This window comes from Camellia sinensis, chromosome 4, assembly GCF_055761805.1.
Source record: "Camellia sinensis isolate YWXY chromosome 4, ASM5576180v1, whole genome shotgun sequence".
NCBI lineage: Eukaryota > Viridiplantae > Streptophyta > Magnoliopsida > Ericales > Theaceae > Camellia > Camellia sinensis.
The window spans coordinates 220,635,891-220,659,783 of NC_138964.1; the positions used below are offsets into that span (position 1 = coordinate 220,635,891).

The 23,893-nt window shown below is 37.5% G+C and overlaps 2 protein-coding genes and 1 pseudogene across 10 annotated transcripts in view; all 3 read left to right on the plus strand.

Annotated features, from left to right (window-relative positions):
- The first annotated feature begins 404 nt into the window (after nucleotides 1-404).
- On the plus strand, nucleotides 405-15,700 carry LOC114316308 (uncharacterized). 7 transcript variants are annotated; one of them, XR_014365497.1, is made up of 7 exons: nucleotides 405-693; nucleotides 2,272-2,352; nucleotides 3,362-3,471; nucleotides 13,632-13,685; nucleotides 13,861-14,011; nucleotides 14,179-14,192; nucleotides 15,319-15,700. XR_014365497.1 is itself a non-coding variant. In XM_082922801.1 (7 exons), the coding sequence occupies exons 1-5, from the start codon at nucleotides 537-539 to the stop codon at nucleotides 13,995-13,997; spliced, it is 531 nt and encodes a 176-aa protein (XP_082778927.1). In that variant the 5' UTR covers nucleotides 405-536; the 3' UTR covers nucleotides 13,998-14,011; nucleotides 14,179-14,192; nucleotides 15,319-15,700. The 7 variants fall into 7 exon arrangements, 5 of the variants coding, with proteins under 5 accessions (XP_082778927.1, XP_082778928.1, XP_082778929.1 ...); XM_082922801.1 differs by having other exon boundaries at nucleotides 3,362-3,463; XR_014365498.1 differs by lacking the exon at nucleotides 14,179-14,192.
- LOC114316257 (Surfeit locus protein 2 (SURF2)) overlaps nucleotides 428-23,893 on the plus strand; it is a 64,737-nt gene continuing 41,271 nt past the window's right edge. The window contains exon 1 of one of the 3 annotated variants that reach the window (XM_082922797.1): nucleotides 428-446. The gene's annotated coding sequence lies outside the window, so the exon portion shown is untranslated. Of the gene's footprint in view, nucleotides 451-23,893 lie in introns of all 3 variants that reach the window. The other 2 variants (XM_082922798.1, XM_082922800.1) reach the window with 2 other exon arrangements.
- On the plus strand, nucleotides 14,796-16,742 carry LOC114316307 (elongation factor Tu, chloroplastic-like; annotated as a pseudogene).

The following is a 23,893-nucleotide window of genomic DNA, read 5'->3' on the forward strand; positions in this document are numbered from 1 at the left end:
CCATTGTGTGGTGTCCGCCATAAGAAAAAGATAAAATGGAATTAGACTGAAGAGGCCATACAAGGAAGGGTTGAAAAAGAAAAGATAAAATGGAATTAGACTGAAGAGACTATACAAGGAAGGGTTGAAAAAGAAAAGGTAAGTAAATATTGAGCAGACAGAGAGTGAGAAAGGCTGTGAAAGTCGAAGGTAAGAAAAACTCAGAAACATAGGGAAAACCAAGGATAAACCTATAGACTATACTCGTTGGTAGAAAATCTCACATCTAGAGAGAGAATTTGTTTACACATATTGAGAGAAATAATTTAATAATATAAAAGTTTGTGAAAAAAAAGGCGAATGTGAAATTTTATTTACGTAAAATATGAGGGTGTCAAGTACAATTAACTCTACAAGTATGTTGCCCTACTGAATAGAGCGGTGGTGTTGCAGAGACGAGAGAGAGAGAGAGAGAGAGAGAGAGAAGAAGGAAGAAGAAGGAAAGGGAAAGGAAGGGAAAAACATACCGGGGAGGCCGAAATTCAAGAAGCTGGAGAATGGGAGGTTCAAATGCGTGGAGATTGGGCATGAAGTCCCTTCTCACGCCAGGGACTCGTACGCTCAAAGCAAGCGCTGTTGGATTGGACTCATTGACGCCGCTTTGGCTCATAATAAGCCCCCTCTCAACACGTTCCACCAAGACCATCTCGTCCGGTCTGTAAACCCCTCTCTCTCTATCTCTCTCGGTTTATTTAGGGTTTATATATCATCATGCCAAGGTGGATCGTGGCTTCTGTTCAATTAATTTTGGGGTTTTGAGTATTTGTGATTAAAATTTTTTTTTATTCTTTTGTGTGAAGATTGAAGAAGTTTGTATTATTTTGTGAAGAGATGGGTTTATGTTAATTTAGGGGTTTTGGGTATTTGTGATTGAAAAAAAAAATTATGTTTTTGTGTGAAGGTCTGAAGAAGTTTGTATTATTTTGTGAAGAGATGGGTTTATGTTGATTTAGGGGTTTGGGTATTTGTGATTGAAAAAAAAATGATGTTTTTGTGTGAAGGCTTGAAGAAGTTTGTATTATTTTGTGAAGAGATGGGTTATGTTAATTTAGAGGTTTTGAATATTTGTGATTGGAAAAAAAAATTATGTTGTTGTGTGAAGTCTTGAAGAAGTTTGTATTATGTTGTGAAGTGATGGGTTTATGTTAAGTTAGGGTTTCTGGTATTTGTGATTGGCAAAAAAAAAAAAAAAATTATGTTGTTGTGTGAAGCCTTGAAGAAGTTTGTATTATTTTGTGAAGAGATGGGTTTATGTTAATTTAGGGGTTTTGGGTATTTGTGATTGAAAAGAAAATTTGTTTTTGTGTGAAGTCTTGAAGAAGATTGTATTATTTTGTGAAGAGATGGGTTTATGATTGTTTATATTATTTTGATACAGGCCAGATTGATGATTTGAACGAGTTTCTAGGTCTGCTTGTTTGGATGAAAAGAATTTATGATTTTTTTTTTCTTTTTTTCAATGTTGGGGTTGGAGGAAATTCATTATTATGGTATCCATTTGTTTGCAGAGAAAGACAAAGAAAACCTCAAGGAATATGAAACTTTAGAAGAATTTTAGCAAGGTGTTTGGAGCCAAATTCTTTTAGAAATAGGATTGCAAGATGGGCAAGGAATTGAGAAGGAAAACTCTTTTAAGATGATGATGCCCTTGTTAGCTAGTAGGCAAGTTACAAGAAGCGGTGGTTGGGTGGGTAATGGGTTTAGATAAAAAATTTACTAATTCTAGTTCCTGTAAAATCCAACCATTTTTCATGAGTTTTTTTTTTCCCCTCATTCAAATCCCATTATAAATTCCTTTGATTTGAAACATATCAAATTCCATTTTCAAATGCCAATTCCACCACTCAAAACACTCTTTTAAGTTTATTTGCAAGCTTATTTGAGCTAAGACTAGTTATTGCACTAGCCAATTCGGCTTTGTTGGGTTGTGACTTTTTGTCTTCTTGGGTAATGCGTAAATAAAAATTTCTAAGATTTGGTCTTGAGTATGTAATTATTCTTCTATTTTTTTTTAACAATTAAATAGAGTAAATGATATACTTTATTTTAAGAGCTTCAGCATAAAGGCCTATCAAGCAAACGGAGCATAAAAGAAAAAGAGGAAGCCATGACTAGAAAGTGTTTTCTATACAAACATGAAAGGCTATTCAGTATCAGCCTTTTCAGTTTTTTTTTTTTTTTGTTTTTGTTGGGTGCTGATTTTAATCCTTTTTGTGTGGCCTTGTAGCTCAGAGTTGATCTGTACGCTAACAGGAAATATTGTCAATAAGTCTGAGGAGCACATCAATGGAAAACGTTTCCTCAACATGTTAGGTTTGTAATTATTTTCAATTTACCTTCTTTGTGCTCTCTTTTGTTTCACATTTTCATACATTGGAACCCTTGTAATGGATTATGGATGACTTGTGAAATCTATATATATGTTCGTGTATTTGAAGGGTGCCCTTTAAAGATCCAAAATACGGAAAATAGGGCGCCTCTTAGAAATGATTGCCAGAAAACGCAAAGAAAAAGACACTCTAAGCTTGCTGCTGTATCAAAGATATTTTATCTAAAACACTGAGACTGTTATTGTCTCAAATAGCTGTGTGATGAGCAGACACCTTAGGTAGATAGTTCAATTTACTTGTTTTAGGAAATTGACAATTTGCATGTGTTTTTCCCCCCCTTCTTCCTTGAGTTTTTTGTTTTTAAATTTTTTGGATGTCTTTTTTTGTCATCCCCTCCTTCCTTCCTTTCTTCTTCTTCTTCATTTTGCTCTTGCCAAAGGTATTGGTGGGCAACATAGTGGGAGGTAGTTAACTTTGATGGATGATTAGTCATTGTTACTTAAACCATGGCAACACTGTATTACTGTTCTCTGATGTACCTTGTAAATGTTGTTTCTCCTGAGGGCAGTAATGAGGAATCCATCAAGAGAAATTCATATTGGACTTAAATAATCTTTCATTTATGATACTATACGCATGCTAGATGCGCTGATAGCTAATGCAGTGAATATGTATTTTAACATGTGATTGTGTTAGTTCTTTATTTATCAAAAAAAAAAAAAAAAATGTGATTGTGTTAGTTCTCATGTTGCTGTGTTAAACATTAAGCTAACTACTTACATAACCAAGTAAAATGTGGCACAAAAGGAATGGTGTCTGATCTTGATCACTTGTACACATGGCCTAGGTGAAGGAGTGAATGAAATGCACTTTTCATGCCTTAAATTCCAATGCATCCTTGGTGTTGTTCTTTGTGAAGCTTCCATGCTTTAAGCTCATTCTGCTTTCTTTACTCTTGTTTAAGTGTTAAATTAGGTATTATGTTCATGCAGAAGGTAATGAACAGAAAAAGAAACGAATGAAGGCTGATTCAGATATCTCAAGGCCTACTCCATCAGTGCGAAACGACCTAGATGCTCTTGCTAGTCTGAAGGGTGAACAAGTACTTATCAAGTTCTGAAGTGATTTATTTTTTGCATTTGTTGTTCTATATCATGCATCCAATTCAATTTTTTTTACTTGACTTATTCTTTAGGCAGTCCTAGTGTAATCTTTTACGCTGGAGGAACATTACATTTCCCTCCCTAACGTCTACTATATTTCTCAGGTACACTAAAAGAATTTTCACTTTTGGCGACTAAATTTTTAGTCGCCAATAGTCAATTTTTAGTCGCCGAAGGGCTTTAGCGATTAAATTTTTTGGTCGCAAAATTAGTAGCAGAAGAGTAGTCAGGAAAGCTAATTAGCGACTAAAGTTATTTAATTCGCCAAAGTATTCATTTGGCGACTAAATATTTAGTCGCTGAAAAGTTGGACATTAAATTAAATTAGATCCTTTTCGGCGACCAAACTTTTAGTCACCTAAAGTCCCACCTTTTTAGTTACTAAAATTTTAGTCGGCAAAGAGTTTTTTTTTAGCTACTAAAATTTAGTCGCTGAAAGTCCCCATCTTTGGCTACTAAATGTTTAGTCGGCAAAGAATTTCTCTTTTGGCTACTAAATATTTGGTCGCCTAAAGTTCTATATTTTTGGCTACTAAAATTTTAGTCGGCAAAAGTGTTTATAATTTAGTTTTTTGTTTTTAGCTACGCAATATTTTAGTCGCCAAATGTTTGATTTTCTTTTGACTACTAAAATTTTAGTCGCTAAATGTCTTTTTTTTTTGCTACAAAACTTTTAGTCGCTAAATGTCTTTTTTTTTTTTTCTACAAAACTTTTAGTTGTCAAATGTCTTTTTTTTTTTGTTATAAAACTTTTAGTCGCCAAATGTCTTTTCTCAATTTCTTGTTAACTACTAATTGTTTCGTTGCCAAAAATATGATAATATGTTTTATCGCGAAATTATAATTTCTCCACAACCTGTCTATATACAATGCAACCTGTAGTAAGTATAAAAACAAAATGATACATACTATAAATCATTCCACAATCTGCATCCATATACCAAAAATAAATAACATTAAATATCAAAGTCCATACAAATCAACTATTGTGCAAACTAAAATAATAATTCTATACAAAATATATTATATAAAAATCAAAGCCCTCCGTATACAAAAAAATACATTTACTACCAAGCGAAATTACCATTTGGCATGGTACAAATTACCATCATAATCTGTACCACAACAAAAGGTGATATATGTACCACGATAAAAATTTTCTATGGACCATGACAAAATGTCCTATATGTACGCCGACAAATGGTATACATGTATCACGACAGAAGGTGATCTATGTACCATGACAGTCATTATCTGTTGATTGCCAAAAGTTTTCTGTATTAGTAATAAAGAACTACACAAAAGCTGAGGACGACAAAAGTACTATATTAGTTCTACACAAAAGTGAAAATTCTTCTCCATACACCAATATGGATTATCCACAAGTCCACGCAACAAAGCCATCTACCAAGAAAAACAAAAAAAAAAAAATTAGAATTGGTTACAAAATATCAATTCAGTTAGTCATGTGGAACATGTTCTAACATGCATTTAAGGTAGAACAATCGAGAAATGTCTTTTTGGAAATAAAAGAAAGTATATATATATATATATGTATCATGCAATATTTATTCCAACCAACTGCACAAACAATGTAATTTGTAATTTCTTCGTCCTATAAATATATAAAGGCAATTATTAGAATTTGTAGATGTTATTTTAATAAAGTTATTGCTTTTTAAACTAAGTGTTGCAAGTTTTTCGACTAAGCGTAAGGCGTATTCGGGGGGTGTTATGAATTTTTGCCCCTGGAAAGCCCTTTTTCGAGTAAGTTTAGGGCGTATTTGGCTCTAACTCCCAACCTACGGGTCCGAATTACGTTCCGTCAGTTCTCACAAGTCCTATTTGTCATGGGGGAACTGTCCGTGTGAGCCACACGGTGGTTTGGGGGCTGTTATGAATTTTCGCCCCCAGAAAGTCTTTTTTCGACTAAGTTTAGGGCGTATTCGGCTCTAACTCCCAACCTATGGGTCTGAATTACGTTCCGTCAGTTGTCACAAGTCCTAGTTGTCATGGGGGAACTGTCCGTGTGAGCCACACGGTGGTTCGGGAGCTGTTTTGAATTTTTGCCCTCGAAACGCTCTTTTTGGACTAAGTTTAGGGTGTATTCGGCTCTAACTCCCAACTTACGGGTCCGAATTACGTTCCATCAGTTCTCACAAGTCCTATTTGTCATGGCGAAGCTATCCGTGCGAGCCACACGGTCGTTCGCGGGTTGTGTTGAATTTTCGCTCCCAGAAAGTCCTTTTTCGACTAAGTTTAGGAAGTATTCGGCTCTAACTCCCAACCTACGAGTCCGGATTACGTTCCGTCAGTTGTCACAAGTCCTATTTGTCATGGGCGAACTATCTGTGTGAGTCACACGGTGGTCGGGGGTTGTTTTGAATTTTCGCTCCCAAAATGCCATTTTTCGACTAAGTTTACGGCGTATTCGGCTCTAACTCCCAACCTACAGGTCTGAATTACGTTCCGTCAGTTGTCACAAGTCCTATTTGTCATGGCAAAGCTATCCGTGTGCGCCACGCAGTCGTTCGGGGGCTGTGTTGAATTTTCGCCCCCGAAACGCCCTTTTCTGACTAAGTTTAGGGCGTATTCGGCTCTAACTCCCAGCCTACGGGTCCGAATTACGTTCCGTCAGTTCTCACAAGTCCTATTTGTCATGGCGAAGCTATCCGTGTGAGCCACACGGTCGTTTGGGGGCTGTTTTGAATTTTCGCCCCTGAAACGCCTTTTTTCGAGTAAGTTTAGGACGTATTCAGCTCTAACTCCCAACTTACGGGTCTGAATTACGTTTCGTCTGTTGCTACAAGTCCTATTTGTCATGGCAAAGCTATCCGTGTGAGCCACACAGTCGTTCGGCGGCTGTGTTGAATTTTCGCCCTCGAAACGCCATTTTTTGAGTAAGTTTAGGGCGTATTTGGCTCTAACTCCTAACTTACGGGTCCGAATTACGTTCCGTCTGTTGTTACAAGTCCTATTTGTCATGGCAAAGCTATCCGTGCGAGCCACACAGTCGTTCGGCGGCTGTGTTGAATTTTCGCCCCCGGAACGCCCTTTTTCGAGTAAGTTTAGGGCGTATTCGGCTCTAACTCCCATCCTACGGGTCCGAATTATGTTTTGTCATTTCTCACAAGTCCTATTTGTCATGGGGGAACTGTCCGTGTGAGCCACACAGTGGTTCGGGGACTGTTATGAATTTTCGCCCCCGAAAAGTCATTTTTCGACTAAGTTTAGGGCGTATTCGGCTCTAACTCTCAACTTATGGGTCCGAATTATGTTCCGTCAGTTCTCACACGTCTTATTTGTCATGGCGAAGCTATCCGTGTGAGCCACACGGTCGTTCGGGGGCTGTTTTGAATTTTCGCCCCCGAAACGCCCTTTTTCGAGTAAGTTTAGGGCGTATTTGGTTCTAACTCCCAACCTATGGGTCCGAATTACGTTCCGTCAGTTCTTACAAGTCCTATTTGTCATGACGAAGCTATCCGTGTGAGCCACACGGTCGTTCGAGGGCTATTTTGAATTTTTGCCCCCGAAACGCCCTTTTTCGAGGAAAGTTTAGGGCGTATTCGGCTCTAACTCCCAACCTACGGGTCCGAATTATGTTCTGTTAGTTGTCACAAGTCCTATTTGTCATGACGAAGCTATCCGTGCGAGCCACACGGTCGTTCGGGGGCTGTGTTGAATTTTTGCCCCCGAAACGCCCTTTTTTGAGTAAGTTTAGGGCGTATTCGGCTCTAACTCCCAACCTGCAGGTCCGAATTACGTTCCGTCAGTTCTTACAAGTCCTATTTGTCATGGGAGAACTATCCGTGTGAGCCATACGGTGGTTCGGGGGCTATTATGAATTTTCGCTTCCGGAAAGTCCTTTGTTGACTAAGTTTAGGGCGTATTCGGCTCTAACTCCCAACTTATGGGTCCAAATTACGTTCTGTCAGTTCTCATAAGTCCTATTTGTCATGGCGAAGCTATCCATGTGAGCCACACAGTAGTTCGGGGACTGTTTTGAATTTTCGCCGCCGGAAATCCCTTTTCCGACTAAGTTTAGGGCTTATTCGATTCTAACTCCCAACCTACAGGTTCGAATTACATTTCGTCAGTTGTCACAAGTCCTATTTGTCATAGGGAAGTTGTTCGTGAGAGCCACACGGTGGATAAGTGATTTTAGTTCAAATAAGAATCTTAAAGGAATTATAAAAATAACCAAAACTGACCCAAAAACACTAAAGAAAGTTGTCAGAGTAAATAGATAAGTTTGAGTAAAAATTAACACATGCACGTGCACACAGATTAACTACATGGACCAAGCACATGACAAAGTACATAAACTATCTTAAAAGGCTTCAAAATTGCATATGGTTTATGAAAGATTAATCACAAGGACCAAACATGTGACGATGTATCACATAAACTATTTGTGTCTGTGTTGTGATATAAACATTCAAGTATTGAGAAAAATGAAGAAAATGAGGAAGGTGTCCCCACCTTTATGTAGTTTTAGGAGATGCTTTATGAGTTAAGCTTTATGTCCCCACCTTTATGCTTTATGAGATGCTTTAAATCAATATTAATAAATCAGCACATATTGTGATGCTCATCTATCCATTCTCAGCAAATGAGTTAAAACCTACAATAGGAAAAGGGAAGCTGCCTATGGAATGACTTTAACAAATCCAAGGTGAACTTAGGTGAAATGCAATAACAGAGGATCTTAAAACCATCATAAAAATTCTACCCATAATCTAAATCCATTGGAACTTTCAATTTGTCGACATATATTCCAAATGATATTATGAAGCCAATAATGATAAATAAGAACAAGAAAGACCCATATGGCAAATCAGAAGACTACAAAACCTAGGATTTTCATTGAGGATGCAAGGTGACTTCTATTAATTATGTGTAAAATAACAACCAAACACACAGATGAACCAAAATAACAACCAAATCAAAATTCTAATTCAAATGTAAATTATAAGCTAAATTCTAATTCACACCCAATTAACTAAATCACAAAAAACCCAGATATCCAAAAAAGGAAAATCACAACCAGTTGAACTCAACTTAATGGGAACTTAAGCATCTTGAACAAGTGAAATTCAATGACAACACCTATTTTCCTTGAGTGAGAACCATTCTACTAGTGAATTTGCAAATCTGCATGTATAAAATTTGGTATTTGGCCACCTAATTTTCAAACTTATTGACAAGTATAAAACTCCAATTGATGTGTGTCTCTATTCGTAACATGAATGTTCCAAACATGTACCAGAAGGCTCAAAGCATAATGAATGAAGAGCATTACTGAATATTCATTCACACAGTCAATTATTATGCTACTAACAAGAAGCTTATGTTAAGATTAAAGAAGGAATCTAGTGACACAAAGATGAACATAAACTTGGAATAAAAAAGGTGAACCACCACCAAGAGTAACAAATGGACAGCAAGATGAGCAAAAGAATGCTAATTACTTGAGTCTTGAAAAATTGGAAAGAAGATGCTTAAATAGTTTATTTTCAAACACTACTCCTTAATCTTATACATATCCTAACTTCTTTACAATAGCACCTCAAATTTGACAGATGCATAAAGCAAATTTTCTGACAATTTGTAGATATAGATATGTATCGTCAACTAAATAGTTCGACAAGTTCTATGGAAACAAAAGAACATTTATGCACATATGTTATTAAGTTTGAAAGATGTAACATCATCAACCATTATACTGTGTGCGCGCTATAATTACAGCAGTGATTTTAAAATTTATACCATACGGAACCAAAATGTAAACACCATAATCACCGTAGAGTCGCATTCATTAAAAGAACAATGTTTCAGAGAAAAGAAAGAGCATGGAGTTTATAGCCAATTATCTGAATAAGAAAAAGGAGAATCTAAGTCTTTCAGGTAGAAAAATTACTTGAGCACTCACTTTGGAAGCTTCTTAACTCCTTGTGCCTCCCGCGGCCTCAGGGAATCCTGTAAGCATTTAAACTTATGCTTAGATGATTCTAAAGCTGATGCTATAGCCAAATAACTTCGTCCATTGACCTTCTAGAAAATAAAAATCCCAAGGAGATAGAAAAATACTTGTCAAAAAAAAAAAAAAAATCCAATAGTACAAATGAGTAAATGAAACAACTCATGAGTAAATTAACACTCATGAAGAAAAAAAACCAACCTGATAAGAAGAAGAGGCAGTCCCAAAAACAAAACCGTTTGGAAAACTTCCTCTATTGATCTGTTTCTGTTGTGCCAAACATGTCTCTAAGGACCCCAAAACCACCAAAACATACTTAGGTGATCAATTCTAGCAATCCCGATCAAAATTCAACACATAACCGAACAGAACAATTCAAATAACAGAATTGATGAAAGAGGGAAATAATTAACCAATTCAAAATCACGACAGACATCAGGTAAGAGAAGAATTGGTGAATACGTTGATCCAAACCCTAGAAGTAGATTCAAATAATAAAATAAGAAGAAACAAAGAGAGAGGAGATTTGAGAGAGAAATGAGGAGAACAAAGAGATTACCAGATAAAGAAGTTGAGGGAGTTCATACGGTAGTTGGAGGTCTCTTCTTTATGATGAGAGTACTAATAAACAACCATAAAATTCATTAATTTCCAATAAGCATCAAATGATGAGAGTACTAATAAACAACCATAAAATTCATTAATGTCTAGAATATGATTTTAAACATCCAAAAAAATATCTATGAATCAGTCAAAAATTCCAAAATATTGAGAGTACTAATAAACAATTAGTTCAATGAAATAAATTGACTTGGTCAAACAAGCGAACTGATGTCATAAAGCTAGATTCATATAAAGCTGAAGCAAAAGTCTAATAGTTTCAATACTAATGGAGTGACCTTTGAGAACCACTTGCTGGAATAGGAGCTGAAGTGCTTGTACCACCTATAAAGACAACGTGCATCCAGTCCAACTTGAATCGAATCTAAACAATTTCCAGCCCATTAGCACCATTAGCACGAAATTTTTTTTACACTTGAATAAAACCTAACTTCAATCAGATAAAGAAGTGATAGAGGTAGGGGTAGCAATCAACATTTTCCATGCACCACTTCTACCATTCTGAGCTTCACTACTCATTTTGAGAAACAATATATATGCAAGGAATAGTACAAGTATCAGAAAATGAAGAATGAACACAAGTACAGAACCAAAATGATGCACCAGTTTAAGAAGAAAATCACAATCATATTTGCTTATGATTCTAATAAAAGAATTATCACCCTAAAATCCTTATTTCTAGCTAACTACAGATGGGGTATATTAAGAATGACTTCAAATATAGCAAAATATGTAAGCAAGAAATTGATGTGATACTTTTGAATCTCTTGGTCTAACGCCAACTGCTTTGTCAATAAAAGGTTTGACACCAATTAAAAAGAAGATTAGCACATTTACGTTACGTGTGATTGGATGGAAAACATTTTCTGAAAAAAAGGAAAATGTTATACATAAATGCATATTTTATCTCATTTTCTTATTATTGAAATAAAATAACCAAGGAAAGCTATCCTCCAAAGTCCATAGTCAGTCCCTTTGTTTTTCCAAAAAACAAGCCCCAAGTCCAAAATATATATATATATATATATATATTAAGGAAATCTTGACTCTTATCCATCAAATTAAACTTAATGAAATCCATACATTAATACACAATAAATCAAGAATGAAGCCATCTGCCAAGCGACATAACAAACTCCATTGCATATTACTTGGAAAACTTGGCCACTTTGCAATAGAGATGGGTTTGGTGGGGGTTTTGTGGTTTGCCCATTTGAAGCCAATACTAATTTCGCTTCTCGAAGTGTTTTTCTTTTTTCTTTTTTGAATGAACCCCTTCTTGAAGTTGAAAACCTAAAATTCACAACCAAAAAAAAAAAAAAAAAAAATCACACATCAAACAAATTACAATCTAACTTATCATACCTTGAACAAAATTAAACCCTAAGCAACGAAGCATAACATGAAAACAGAATGGGAACCCATGGCTTGCAATCTATCTAATCACTTTAACAGACTGAAATCAACCTTTAATTGAACCACAAAGAGTCCAACAAAATCAAACAATTTACCTGAAAAAATTACATAAATTTGACCATCTTTATAAACACAGAGACACGAGTCTATGGATACATCTATGCAATAGAGAAAAACTTACCCTATAATGTGAAGGAAGATAAAGTCAAAACCCTACGGTGGAGAGATTTAGGGAGAACCAGAGCAGATCAGCAATGAATTGTTCGTCATCACGTCGTTGTTCGTCGATTTGGGGATACAACAAGTGGGAGAGCGATAGTGAGAGCGAGAGAGAGCGCGAGACTGAGAGGAAGAGCGAGAGATAACCTGGTATTGCGGTGGTGGCAGTGGCGATGTGCGACGTCGAATGCTTCCCGGTGGTGAGCGCTGGCGGTAAGGTGAGGTGTGGTGGTGACTGATGTGTGGGAGAGAGAGAAGCATTTTGTATTTCTAAACAGAGGAGAATACCTGGGCAGGCAACAAATATCTCTTTATTTTCCCACCATAATTTTGGCACCTTTGGCGACTAATGTAAAATTTTGTCAGCAAAAATTAAAGTAATAATGACTAAATTATTTAGTAGCCAAACCAATTCTAACAGCGACTAAAATGTTAGTCGTTGAAAGTAGACATTTGGTGACTAGTTTTTTTTGGTCGGACAAAATGAATGTACCGTGACTAAAATTTTTTTTAGTCACCAAAACTTTGTATTTGCCAACCAATTTTTTTGTCGCCAAAGGGTTACTTAACAGCGACGAAAATATTAGTCGCCAAAAGTACTATTTGGCGACTAATTTTAATTTTAGTTGGGAAAAACCAATATTAATGATTAATTTATTTTTTTTTTGGGCCTAAAATTTGGGCTAACAGCGACCAATCAAATTTTTAGTCGTTGAAACTTGAGTTTTTACCGACTAAATTTAAATTTAATAAGCAATATTTATTGATTAAAATATTTTAGTAGAGATATCTTGAACCAATGCCGACAAATATAAATTTTATTCGCCAAAAAATGTACTTTCGGTGACTAAAATTTGATTAGTCACTAAAAATGGTCGCCAAAGGTGCGATTTGTTGTAGTGGTAGCAGCTAGGGTCACACAAGAAAATGCTGAGTATGATGAGTGGTTTGTTGTTAAAGTTATTCATTTTGATAGGGAAACTAGAGAGTAAGTTCACTTTCAGTTCCACCCAACATAAGATTGTGCTTTGGATGCCGTTCATTCTCCTGCACCCCTCCTCTCTCTCACACACATGCACGCACGCCTTATCTTTTTTCTTTTTAAGTTTTTGTTTTTTGGACCAAGGAATATGTTTGAAGTTTAATCTGATAATCTATGAAGCATAAATCAAATTGTTCTGTTGATTTGGCCACCAGACGGGCTGGTCTAATATGTTTTGTTGAGAAAGCAATGACTATTGCTTCTTGTTATTGAAGTGCAAGTCTTTGATGCAAAAATGGGTCAAATCCGTGAATTTATATGGTCAAATTCGTGAGTTTTACACGGGTGGGACCTACAGCATATGGCACAAGCTCCCTTCACATGAGACAGCTCATCCACGTTGGAAGACGAGTGTGTGTGCCATCTTCTAATAGAACCAAAGGCTTTTAAGCTTTAGTGCATTGCTGATGTGGGATAGCATTCATTAGGATGAGGCTTTTATATTGACATGGAAGCCTCACGGAATGGAGTAGCAACAATGTGGAAAGTTTTAAAACAAATTTCTTGCATTTTGCAAATTTGATACTGGATAAGGTTTTTGGGTTCACCATTGATTGTATGTTCCAAATTTGATGCACATATCTTGCTTTGTGGCTTAGGTGGTGAGATGTCCTGTCATGTTTGTATACACCGGAAAATATTATTTGTTGTTATTCTCTACAGCCATCCTCCTATAATAGGTTCTCTGTAGTTTTGTAGGAGGAGAAAGAGCTATAACGTATGTTGGAAGCTTAATTGTGATGGAACAAAATGAAGAACATGACTGTTTTATTTTATCTTAATATCTATTTAATCATTGTCTAATATATCTTTATATACAGATTTGAAGTACTTGATGAGGAGCCTGGTGATGATGAAGAGGGTGGCGGCCAGAGGTAACTTTTGTTGTGACTTCCTGGATTGCTTTAGATTGACTTCTTAAATTCAATAATCAGAAATATTGAGGGTTTAGACAATGCATTTTGTTTCTTACTGTTTACTTGATCAAATGTGGTTTATTACGACATCTGAAAGATGGATTTTAATTCTTTATCGAATTTCTAATTTCAGAATGTACAAGCTGCCTTGGTCACATATTATACCTTTCCCAAAGCGGAATGATCCCTCTGGTGCTCGAGATTTCCCTACTGGGAAACAAGTTTTGGCTGTGTATCCGTCAGCAACTGCATTGTATAAAGCAACTGTAGTTCAACCTCGCAAGGTAAACAGTTTGTCCATGTGTTTCGGATCCAAATTGTGATTTGTTGTTCTTGCATTTGATTCTCCGGCTTCTTTAAAATTTGAACCTGGTGGTGCACGGCCGAACTGACCACTTCTTGCATTTTGCATGCCACATGATGTTCTCGACTATTTTTCATGAATTTTCAGAGGAGGGCTGATGAGTAAGTGGCTTCCTCTTTTCTTTTATTTGAATATTACACACACGGGAATAATGCATTTTTGTGGCATTTGTGAACCAAATAGAAATGCCAGATGATATAATTATTTACAGTTGGTTTGGATTGGGGAATTTGGAAAGAAAAAAATAAATAAATGCATTTCTCTTTGTTCATATCACTTGTGTTTTGGACTAATAAAGAGGAGAGAATTATTGTGAATTGGGAAGAAATAGAAAGAAAACAAATTCTCTTAAAATTCTCATTTTAAATCTCTCCAAAATTGGAGAGGTTGGAGAGAAAAGTAATCGATAGAATACTATTTTTCATAATACCAAAACTGCCCAACATATAGAAGAAATAGAAAAGCTGACACCTATAAAAACATATAAAAGATTATTTTGGTAATATAACATGAAACAATTTATTTTCTTCTCTCATGAGTTTAACCAAAAAGAATTCATTCTCTTTTCTCTCCTAATTGAAGTAATCATTTCTTTTATTTTCTCTTCTGTTCTTCCAAACAAAGTGTAATTGGGTAAAACAGTGAACTATTTTTTATCCCGATAAGTTTTATTTAAACTTTTGTTAATGATAACATGATTTAATATGCTGAATAACAATGGGATCTTGAATGTTTGGAAAACAATTAGTGATATAATTTCCATGTGAGTTGGTATTATTAGGGGTAATGGAGCTAATCCCAGAAATTTTGGGTGTGTTTGGTTTGGTTTTGAGAGAGTTGTTTTTAAAAATTGTTTTGGAGAGAGTTTATAAATTTTTTTGGTTTGTTTGGTTGTGTATTTTGAAAGTAGTTTTAGAGTTTGGGAGTTTGGAATGATTTGATATTTTGTTGTAATTGAGTAGATGTGTGTGAAAGAAAAAGTGATTAACAAGAAGAGATGAAAGAGAAAAAGTGATTGATTAATGTGTAAGAGAGAGAAAATGATTTTGGAAATTGTTTTGGAAAAATTACAAACCAAACAAGTTTTTTAAAAAAAATTTCCCAAAATCACTCTACAAAGCTAAACCAAACATACCCTTCGTCTTCATGATGGATGTTTGTGGGATTTGTAACTTAAAAATGCCTTTGAATATGGTTGTGATCGTAGTTTTCATGTTGTTGTGGCAGTTATGTCTTGGAATTTGATGACGATGAGGAGAAAGATGGATCTTTGCTACAAAGGATTGTACCCTTCCACAGGGTCGTAGGTCTCCCAGAAGGGCATTGCCAGTGAGAATATATATATACATATATGTTGTTCAAATGTATGTGTAAGTTTGAATTTGTTCCACTGTATTGTGCGCCGGACAATTTAGGTGCCCTATGCATTTATTGGTGTACTTTCAAGGATACTTTCATATGTATGTGTAGCACTCGAAAAGTTGCTAGCTTATTGGATATCCCCGAAGGGACAAAAATTACTAGCATATCAATTGCTATGAATATTGTACAAAAAATAATTCCCGGGAAAATATTTTAAAATAAGAACAAATATAAATGTGTTCCTTTCTGTTACTCTTTCAATTTACAAAATAAATAAATAAAATAATATAGAATTGTTTAAATTTTCTCTCGATGAATAGTTTTGAGAAAAGTAGTAATTATGCAAATTAAGGGTTAAGATTAAGGGTAAACTTTAACTACATCAAGAACGTGATCACTGGTGCTGCCCAAATGGACAGTCTGATTCTCGTGGTTTTGGACACCGACAGTCCAATGCCGCAAACGAAGGAACACATTTTGCTTGCGAAAGAGGTCGGTTTAGGGTTCGGAACATTGTTTTTTGGGGTAAACAGGACCAAATTGATGAGAAAGAGCTTCTGGAATTGGTCAAATTGGAGGTACCCAACTTTTATCGTCTTATGAATTTCCTAGAGACGACGTTCCGATTGTTTCTAGTTCTGCATTGTTAGCTTTAGATGCATTAATGGTAAACCCTAATATAAAAAGGGGTGATAATCAATGGATTGATGGAATTTATGAATTAATGGACTCTGTTGATAGTTATATACCAATTCCCCAAAGACAGATTGATTTGCCCTTTCTTCTCGCTATTGAAGATGTGTTTTCAATTACTGGGCGCAGGACAGTGGCTACTGGGAGGGTTGAAAGGGGAAAATTAAAGTTGGGGACAATGCTGCCACTGTTGGGTTGAGAGAGACTAGAACTACAACGGGTTGAGATGTTTCAGAAGATTCTTGATGAAGCACTTGCTGGTGCTAATGATGGGCTTTTGCTTAGGGGTGTACAGAAGGTTGATGTTCGGAGAGGTATGGTGTTGGCTAAGCTGGGGATGATCACGCCGCATACTAAGTTTGTTGCAATTATGTATGTATTGAAAAAGAAACAAGAGAACTACTAATGTTACCGGGAGGATGGCTTCAATTATGAATGACGAGGATGAGGAGTGGAAGATTGTTATGCCTGGGGATCGTGTCAAAATGGTGGTAGAGCTAATTATGCTTGTGGCATGTGAGCAAGGAATGAGATTTGCTATTAGAGAAGGTGGGAAGACTCTGGATGCTGGCGTTATCTAGTCCATTGTAGAGTGATTTTTCTTTCAGCATACAAATTGAGAGTTTCATTTGAGTTTCCCACCTCCATGTTCAGTTACCGTGACAATTCTAACACAAACCTGTTCTGTTTTCTTTTCTTTGTATTCTTGATCTTTATTCTTGGTGATAGTTTTAAATTTAGAAGATACTACTTTCTGTAACAAAATTCTGGTGGCATTTTCGCTTGCTTTTGATATAGTTTTTAAACTGGATAGGTTTCTGAAGTCTTTTTTGTCCATGTTTTCTTCCTTCCAAATTCAAGAAAATAATCTCTATTAACCTACATTATACGAGCTCCAGGTTTTGAATTTGATTAAAATATGCCTGAGGATTTGGTATTGGTGGTTCTGACATGAAACCATTATGAATTTGATTACCAATCCAAAAGTTTGCAGCCCAAGAATAGTTGATACCATCCCAGCTGATGATTGTTGAAGGATTTGAATGTTAAGAGTCTTCGACAATACAACTTCTCAAGTGGATTAATGGTTAAGCTACCTATGCTGACAGGTTTATCACTTTGCTTCTTGTGAGAAACTGTTGGCTTTTTGGCTTTCGAAGGTTACTTTTATAATTTATGAGCGTGCCAGCAAGGATCAATCAGTCCTTACAGAATTGTAATTGCCAAACAATTATTTAGACGATTGTGTTATGGTTCTTTTGGCCTCAATAAAGAGGACTTTTACTAGTGGCTTACTGGTAATTTGACTTCAGAGAACTTGAGCATAAGAACAGTTAAATAAACTGAAGCATTTCATTAGTATGAAAAACTTACAATGATCTTAGTTCCGTAGAGAATTACAGCGGCGATATACTCGAAAACTACTCCTACAAATGAAGTGCAGCGCAGGAACTTAAAGTACAGAAATATAAAGGACAGGAAATAACACTGGAATATGTAAAGTAATTCTTTAGATCTTTCTTCGTCCCTTTCTCTGAAGTCCTTCCTGCTATTTATACTTTCCGAAGATAACCATCGAATTGTACTTCAAACCGTCGAACTGCTTCTCCGTAATCGCTGATCATGCTACCTTATAAGTAGTTCCACTACGCCTTCACTTGCAGTTAGGCTTTCCCCCTATATTCGAATTTGAATGTGAGCAACCGTTGAAGCCACGTCGCCGTACATCTCTTTGTTGATCCGCTACTACTCAGATCTTATAACAACCAATATTAACTGCCATGTGTATGATCAGGATCGAAGACCTACCTGGTCTCCCCATATTACCCTTACTTTGCCACGCGTCGAATTGTCACTGGTTAGCACAAAATGTGTAGCCAACATTACCCCCCGCACTAATATACCCAAGACTTGGTGATATTAGTGGATCAGGGTCCCTTTTCCCACGTCTTAGAATGTGCATGGGTTTTGCATCTTCCCAGAAATGCAACTGTCACTCACCATCTGTATTAATACTCTCGTCTTGATCCTTTAAGTACTTTCACTGTCTTATTATTCGAACAGACTGATACATTTCATGGCCAAATTAATTCTTTCCTCCAGTGATGAAGCATACGAAGAGTCATATGTCGATGCTATTTCTCATCGAAAGCATGCATTTATTAGCCACCTTTACCCACCTTTCTATATTCAGGTCATGGACGCCTTTGCAAATTACCGACCTTTGGATTACGAACACATTGCTCTTAATCCTTCGATTCAGAAGGCTACAAACATAGACATAAGAATTTTCCCCTCTGACCTACCTTTACCGTTCGAACAATCTGCTTTCAAACCTTTGATTCGGAAAATTACAAATATGGATTTGAGCAACTCTTCTTCGCAAATTTCTGTATGGGATAAAGCTGCAACTTCTTCCTCTTCTGGGGGTTCTGACTGGACAAGCTGGTCAGTACCTGAGACTTATGATTTGAAGAAGCGAATCAACCACCATTTTGTTGAGTTCACTCACCCTTTAGAGTTTCCTTCCTATACTCAAGTTCAGTTGTTTATCCCTATGTGCCCATTGACCATCGGCGTAGTCTGGAGGAGAATCTTCTTGTAGCATGGTATACATCTTCCATGCCTACAAAGATAGTGCACGTTGCCCCTCGCCCAGAAGAAGCACAAGGGTATAACCCATCATTCTTAGCCCAGAAGGCGAAGATCTGTTCTTCTGACTGGCTTGATTATATTAATGCCTTTGTTCCTTCTGCTCCCGTATCATCCTCGAAAACAGAAGCGTCCACACCTTCTTCTTCGTCTCCCGAAATTGAAGTATGCATACCTTCTCCCCTACCAATTCTTTCCTGGACAAAGAAATTGAAGATTGCCCTATCCATGGAGAATACTTTCCACCTTATAAACCTCTACCTCCTCCTACCCCAGCTGAGCGGAAACAGGCTCAACTTCTGCTTGCAGCCTTCTCTCACTTGCCTTTTAATGTACTCGAGGACGAAGTCCCTCTCAAGAACCTTCGATGGGCTTGTGATATTCTGACTAGGGGCCATGTCCTTAATCCTCTTGCTCAGGCAGAACTTCATATGTTTCTGGACCAACTTCCATTGCTCCTTTACTGGCATCGAAATTTTGTGGCTACTACAAATCTTTAGACCAACTTTCGTCCCTTCGAATTCATGCTCAGTACGAAGCAGAGAACTTTATTGAAGAATTCAATGATTTCCAGAATAAAGATTCTGCGTATTGGGATGACTTAGACATTGATGAATTGGAACAAGGATTAAGAGAAGTGGCTTTCGAAATAAAGGCTGAAGAGCTCTACTATGAAGTGAGAGCACATCAACTTATGCAGCCAATGCTAGAAAATTTAGAAGATAGAATAAGGAAAGAACAAAAGTTCATTGATCATTGTTGGACTAAATTTCATGATCTTGTTATTTATTCCATTCCTTATTTTTATGAGCTCGAGTTCATACCGAGATAGGGTCAGCTGATATAATCGCTCTGATCTTAATATAAACAAAATTCTTTTTCATTTGTCTTTGTTTGACCCTGTCTTCACTTGTGTTTTCACTTGTGTTTTAAAAGTCAACTCAGAGCTTCGAACTTCGAACAATTTCATCCTTTGAATCTGGACTTAATTGTTTTAAATGAAACACTAAATGAGCCAATTGTAAACCTTTCCAATTTGTGGAATAAAGTTTTGGCTGACTTTCAATTGGAAACAGTGCTTTGAATCTAGCAATCTTACACTTAAAGCCTGTTTTGACCATAGCCAACATCTAGTCATTGTCATTATTGCTTTTGATGTTTCAAACACCAAATCTCATCCTTAAAGAATCTCAAGTTTTGCTTCGAAGGACATTACCTTTGTTAAAAAACCTAAAAACAGGTCTTTAAACTCTTTTAAGTGAAATAAACACTCGAGTATTTTTATATTTTGGGTATGGCAACCTACTTCGAAGCTGGATTCTCTGTTTCGCAGCCGTTTAACTCGGCTTCGAAGCAAAATATCTTACTTCGAAGCTAGTCTTAACAACTGGGCTTTGTTTTTCCCTCTAAAAGCATCAATATTGAAGGAAGCTTTTGTATTCATACTTTTAATACTTAACAGCTCATGTAATATATTTTCAAATGCGAGGGCTTTAAAAACCCTTTTATTTCGTGTTCTGAAATCACTTGCTCTTCTAATCGCACAAACCCCTCTTATTACCGATCGCCGGCTTCTCTCTACTTCCTTTCTCGGTTTCATTGTCGAGAAAAACATACCGTCAATGGCTTCTCCTTCAGTATCAGTCGTAGAGCGTACGAGCCCATCTGTGGCCCTGAAGAGGATTATTGATGCAGAATGCGAAAAGTACAAAGCTGGGGAGAAAAGCGCTATTGATGGACGCATCTTTGTCCCTCGTCGCCATGTGCAGTTAGACTACGTGCTTGGGCCCATATTTAAAGAGGTCCTTACTGAGCTCCCAGCCCTGTATCCCCGACTGGAAAACCAATGTCTTCTCTATGAAGGTGGTCTTGACTGGAGGAACTGGAGGATAAATCGCCCCCACCGATGCTGGCCCACGGTGAGACCAGAGTGGCAAGAATGATATGATCGAGTTATTCCTTCTAGGACCCTGGACCTTCAAGAACTCTGCCTTCTCGATGCTCTCAGACTATCTAGGGTAACTATTTCAGAGGACCCTTTCCTTGTTCCTGTTGCCCTATGTTTTTGGAATCCTGTCTTTAACTTTTTCCAATTTAGATGTGGGATGATGGCCCCTACTGTTCTTGATATTTGCCATTTACTAGGACTATCTCCCATTGGCACCCCTTTTGGACCAAATTATCCTGATTTAGCAGTCCCTTTCTCTCTCCCCTCCCTTAACTCATCTTATAGTGATTTTGCTAGGGCTGAGAATAAAAGAGAGGGCCCTGTGACTGATAGGGAATTCTTTTCTTTCTTACTGTATTGGCTTTGCAAATTCCTCTTTTGCACTTCTTCTCAGAGAATTATGCCTAAATTTGCCCCTCTTGCCAAAGCCTTTGTTTTACAGAAAAAGGTGGCCTTAGCCCCACATGTTCTAGGGCACGTATATAGAGTCTGCTCCATTTTCTGTGAGAAACTCTTAGATGCTAATCAAGGGGGGCCATTCTGGATCCTTCAGTTTTGGCTTTTCGCCTATTTTACTGAATTACAATCCAAATGCCTTAAATTTTCCGAGCCAAACCCTCTTACTCATGGCATAAGGATGGCTAATGCTTCACTTTACCCTTCTACCTTTGCCTTTTACTTCTCTTTCTTTCACCAGCTTCCAGCCTCCCTTTCTACTTACCGCTTTCGTCTCTTCGAACCTTCCATTAGTCCAACTTGGTTGAGGAATTTTTTAAGTGACCAGTCCTGTACTTCACTTATTCACAAGGATATATGGGCTTTCATTCTGATTCCCAGAGAGTTATTTATCGGGACTTTGAACCCGAAGGCCTACAAATGCATTGCTGAACCTTACTGTCCAGCTCAGTTTGCTAGACAATTTGGCCTCACACAAGGGGTCCCAATACCTCTCTGTAGCAACACAAATCTCAGCCTTACCAGAAGGGATCTGAAAGTCCGGAAATCCAGGCTAGAAGAGGCAACTTTGAAATTTGTAGATGACCTAGCCAACTTTGAGTACACCCCTTTCATTCCTCAAGGTACCGTGTTGAAGAGGTACCAAAACTGGTGGGTGACTAACATGGAGATTTATTTGGCCATTTCACCTTTAAACCTACTAACGGTGTTAGATGTGACCAAGCCCAAAGAAACTGGGGTTGTCACTTCTTCCACTGTTTCAGATATAGCACATGCTGCTCCTACTGCTTCAATTTCTCCCAGAGTCACTCGGGCTGCCTCGAAGAAAGGTATACCCTTGTCTCTTCTCCGTTTGTCTTTCATAATGCATTTTGCCTTATCTTTAATTCTTCTTTTGTGGAGGTGGTCAATCACAAAAGAAAAGGAGGCTCTTTGAACTCGAGAAGGGAACATCCAATATTCAAGAGGAAGAAAAGGAAGAAACAGATGAAGAGGAAGAGTTATTTTTGAAAAGAAAGAAGAAAGCGATCGTCTTTTCATCCGACTCGGTTAGGGATGAGACAACTGCCAGAGAGTCGGAAGATGAATTCATCTATTTGGAATCCAGATCGCAGCTTGCAGAACTTGAGGGAAAAGTTGAGAAAGAAATTGAGAAAGAGCAGACCCTGCCAATACAGAGGAAAAGGAAAAGAAAGATGACTGTCTCTCCTTCTGATATGGTCGAAGACTCTGATTCTGAGACAATTTCCAAAGCCATAGAGAAGAGAAAAAAGATGTCTGCTTCCGCTCCTGTCTCAGTTGAAGATACCATCCATGAAGCAGCCGTCAAGACAATAGAGCAAGAACATCCTAAAGCCATGATTGTCTTCGAGAGAGCTGAGAAGAGACGGCAGCAACAATTTCTGAGAGATGAATCTGCCGCTGCTGACATACTATAAAGGGAAACTGTAAGAAGGCAACAGACTGCCAGAGATTACCCCCTTCGTAGTTCCCTCATTATCGCCGATACTTCTGGAGCAGGTAATTTTTATGCTTCTGTGATTTTTCCTCTGTTAGCCTTTGGTATCGAGGTTTAACATTGCCTTACATTTCTTCCCCTTGCAGCGACAACTTCTGAGTTCATCTTTCCGATGAGACCTCTCTCAGTTTCACTCGAGGTAGATCAGATGCAGGATGTAAGGACTACTCAGACCATACTTCCATTTTTAGGGTCTACATTTTCTACACTTTTCTTGAGGCCAAGCATTCCTGCACCTCTTCCTCTTGGTTTGACTCCCTATCTTTCTTACTTGACTCTTAACTTTCCTCAATTTACTTCTTTACCGAGTCTTGCTCCTCTTTCTCCTTCCAAGGAGATTCTAACTACTAACTTGTCTTTGATGGGTACTGACAGCTCTCCAATTCGTGACTTACCACCTTTACCTAGCTCCAGCCCTCCTTCTCTTGATTCATTGGTGACTACGACCATGGAGACCATTAAAGATGCTCCACCCATTTCTCCTATCGCTATGCAATCTTTTGTGTCTCCCATGGCAACTCTCTCTGCGCCCCTCATGTTTACTGATGAGATTGATATTTTTGAAGCAAGATTAACTAGTCTTTTTGACATCACTTCTACTTCTCCGACATTCGATGAGGAGGCTGAGCCATTAGTTTTAGCTGATTCTTTGCTGAAAATTTTTGAGAGCTCTCCTTCCTCCAGCAACCAACCTTCTGTGCCTTTGATAGACTTGGACACCTGTCTGGACCTGCTAATTTCTTTTTCGAGGATTCCCTTCGAGGCTCTACAAAGGCCTATAATTAAAAACGGGTTTCTTCAATGCTGCAAACTTGCTGAGCAGTCTGGTATGGATGTCTCTAACCACCTATCCCAGGCAGCAGCTACCATCGATTTTTACATATGCATCTGTCATGCTGCCAAGGCCGCAGATGAGAAATTGGTTAGAGATCAAAGTTTTGTTTCTCAAGTGCATACTGAAGTATCGACGCTTAAGGAACAACACTCCTCTGCCTCTCACTTCCGAACTCAACTGCTGGAGAGGAAAGCTCAACTCGAAGAGGAGCTTTCTGCAGTGAATCAAGCCTTACTCCGAACTGACCTCAAACTGCAAATCACCAATCAAGGACTGGCTGATCAAAAGAAAGATATGGCTGCAGCTATTCAACTGTTTTCGTCGTTTACCAATAGGA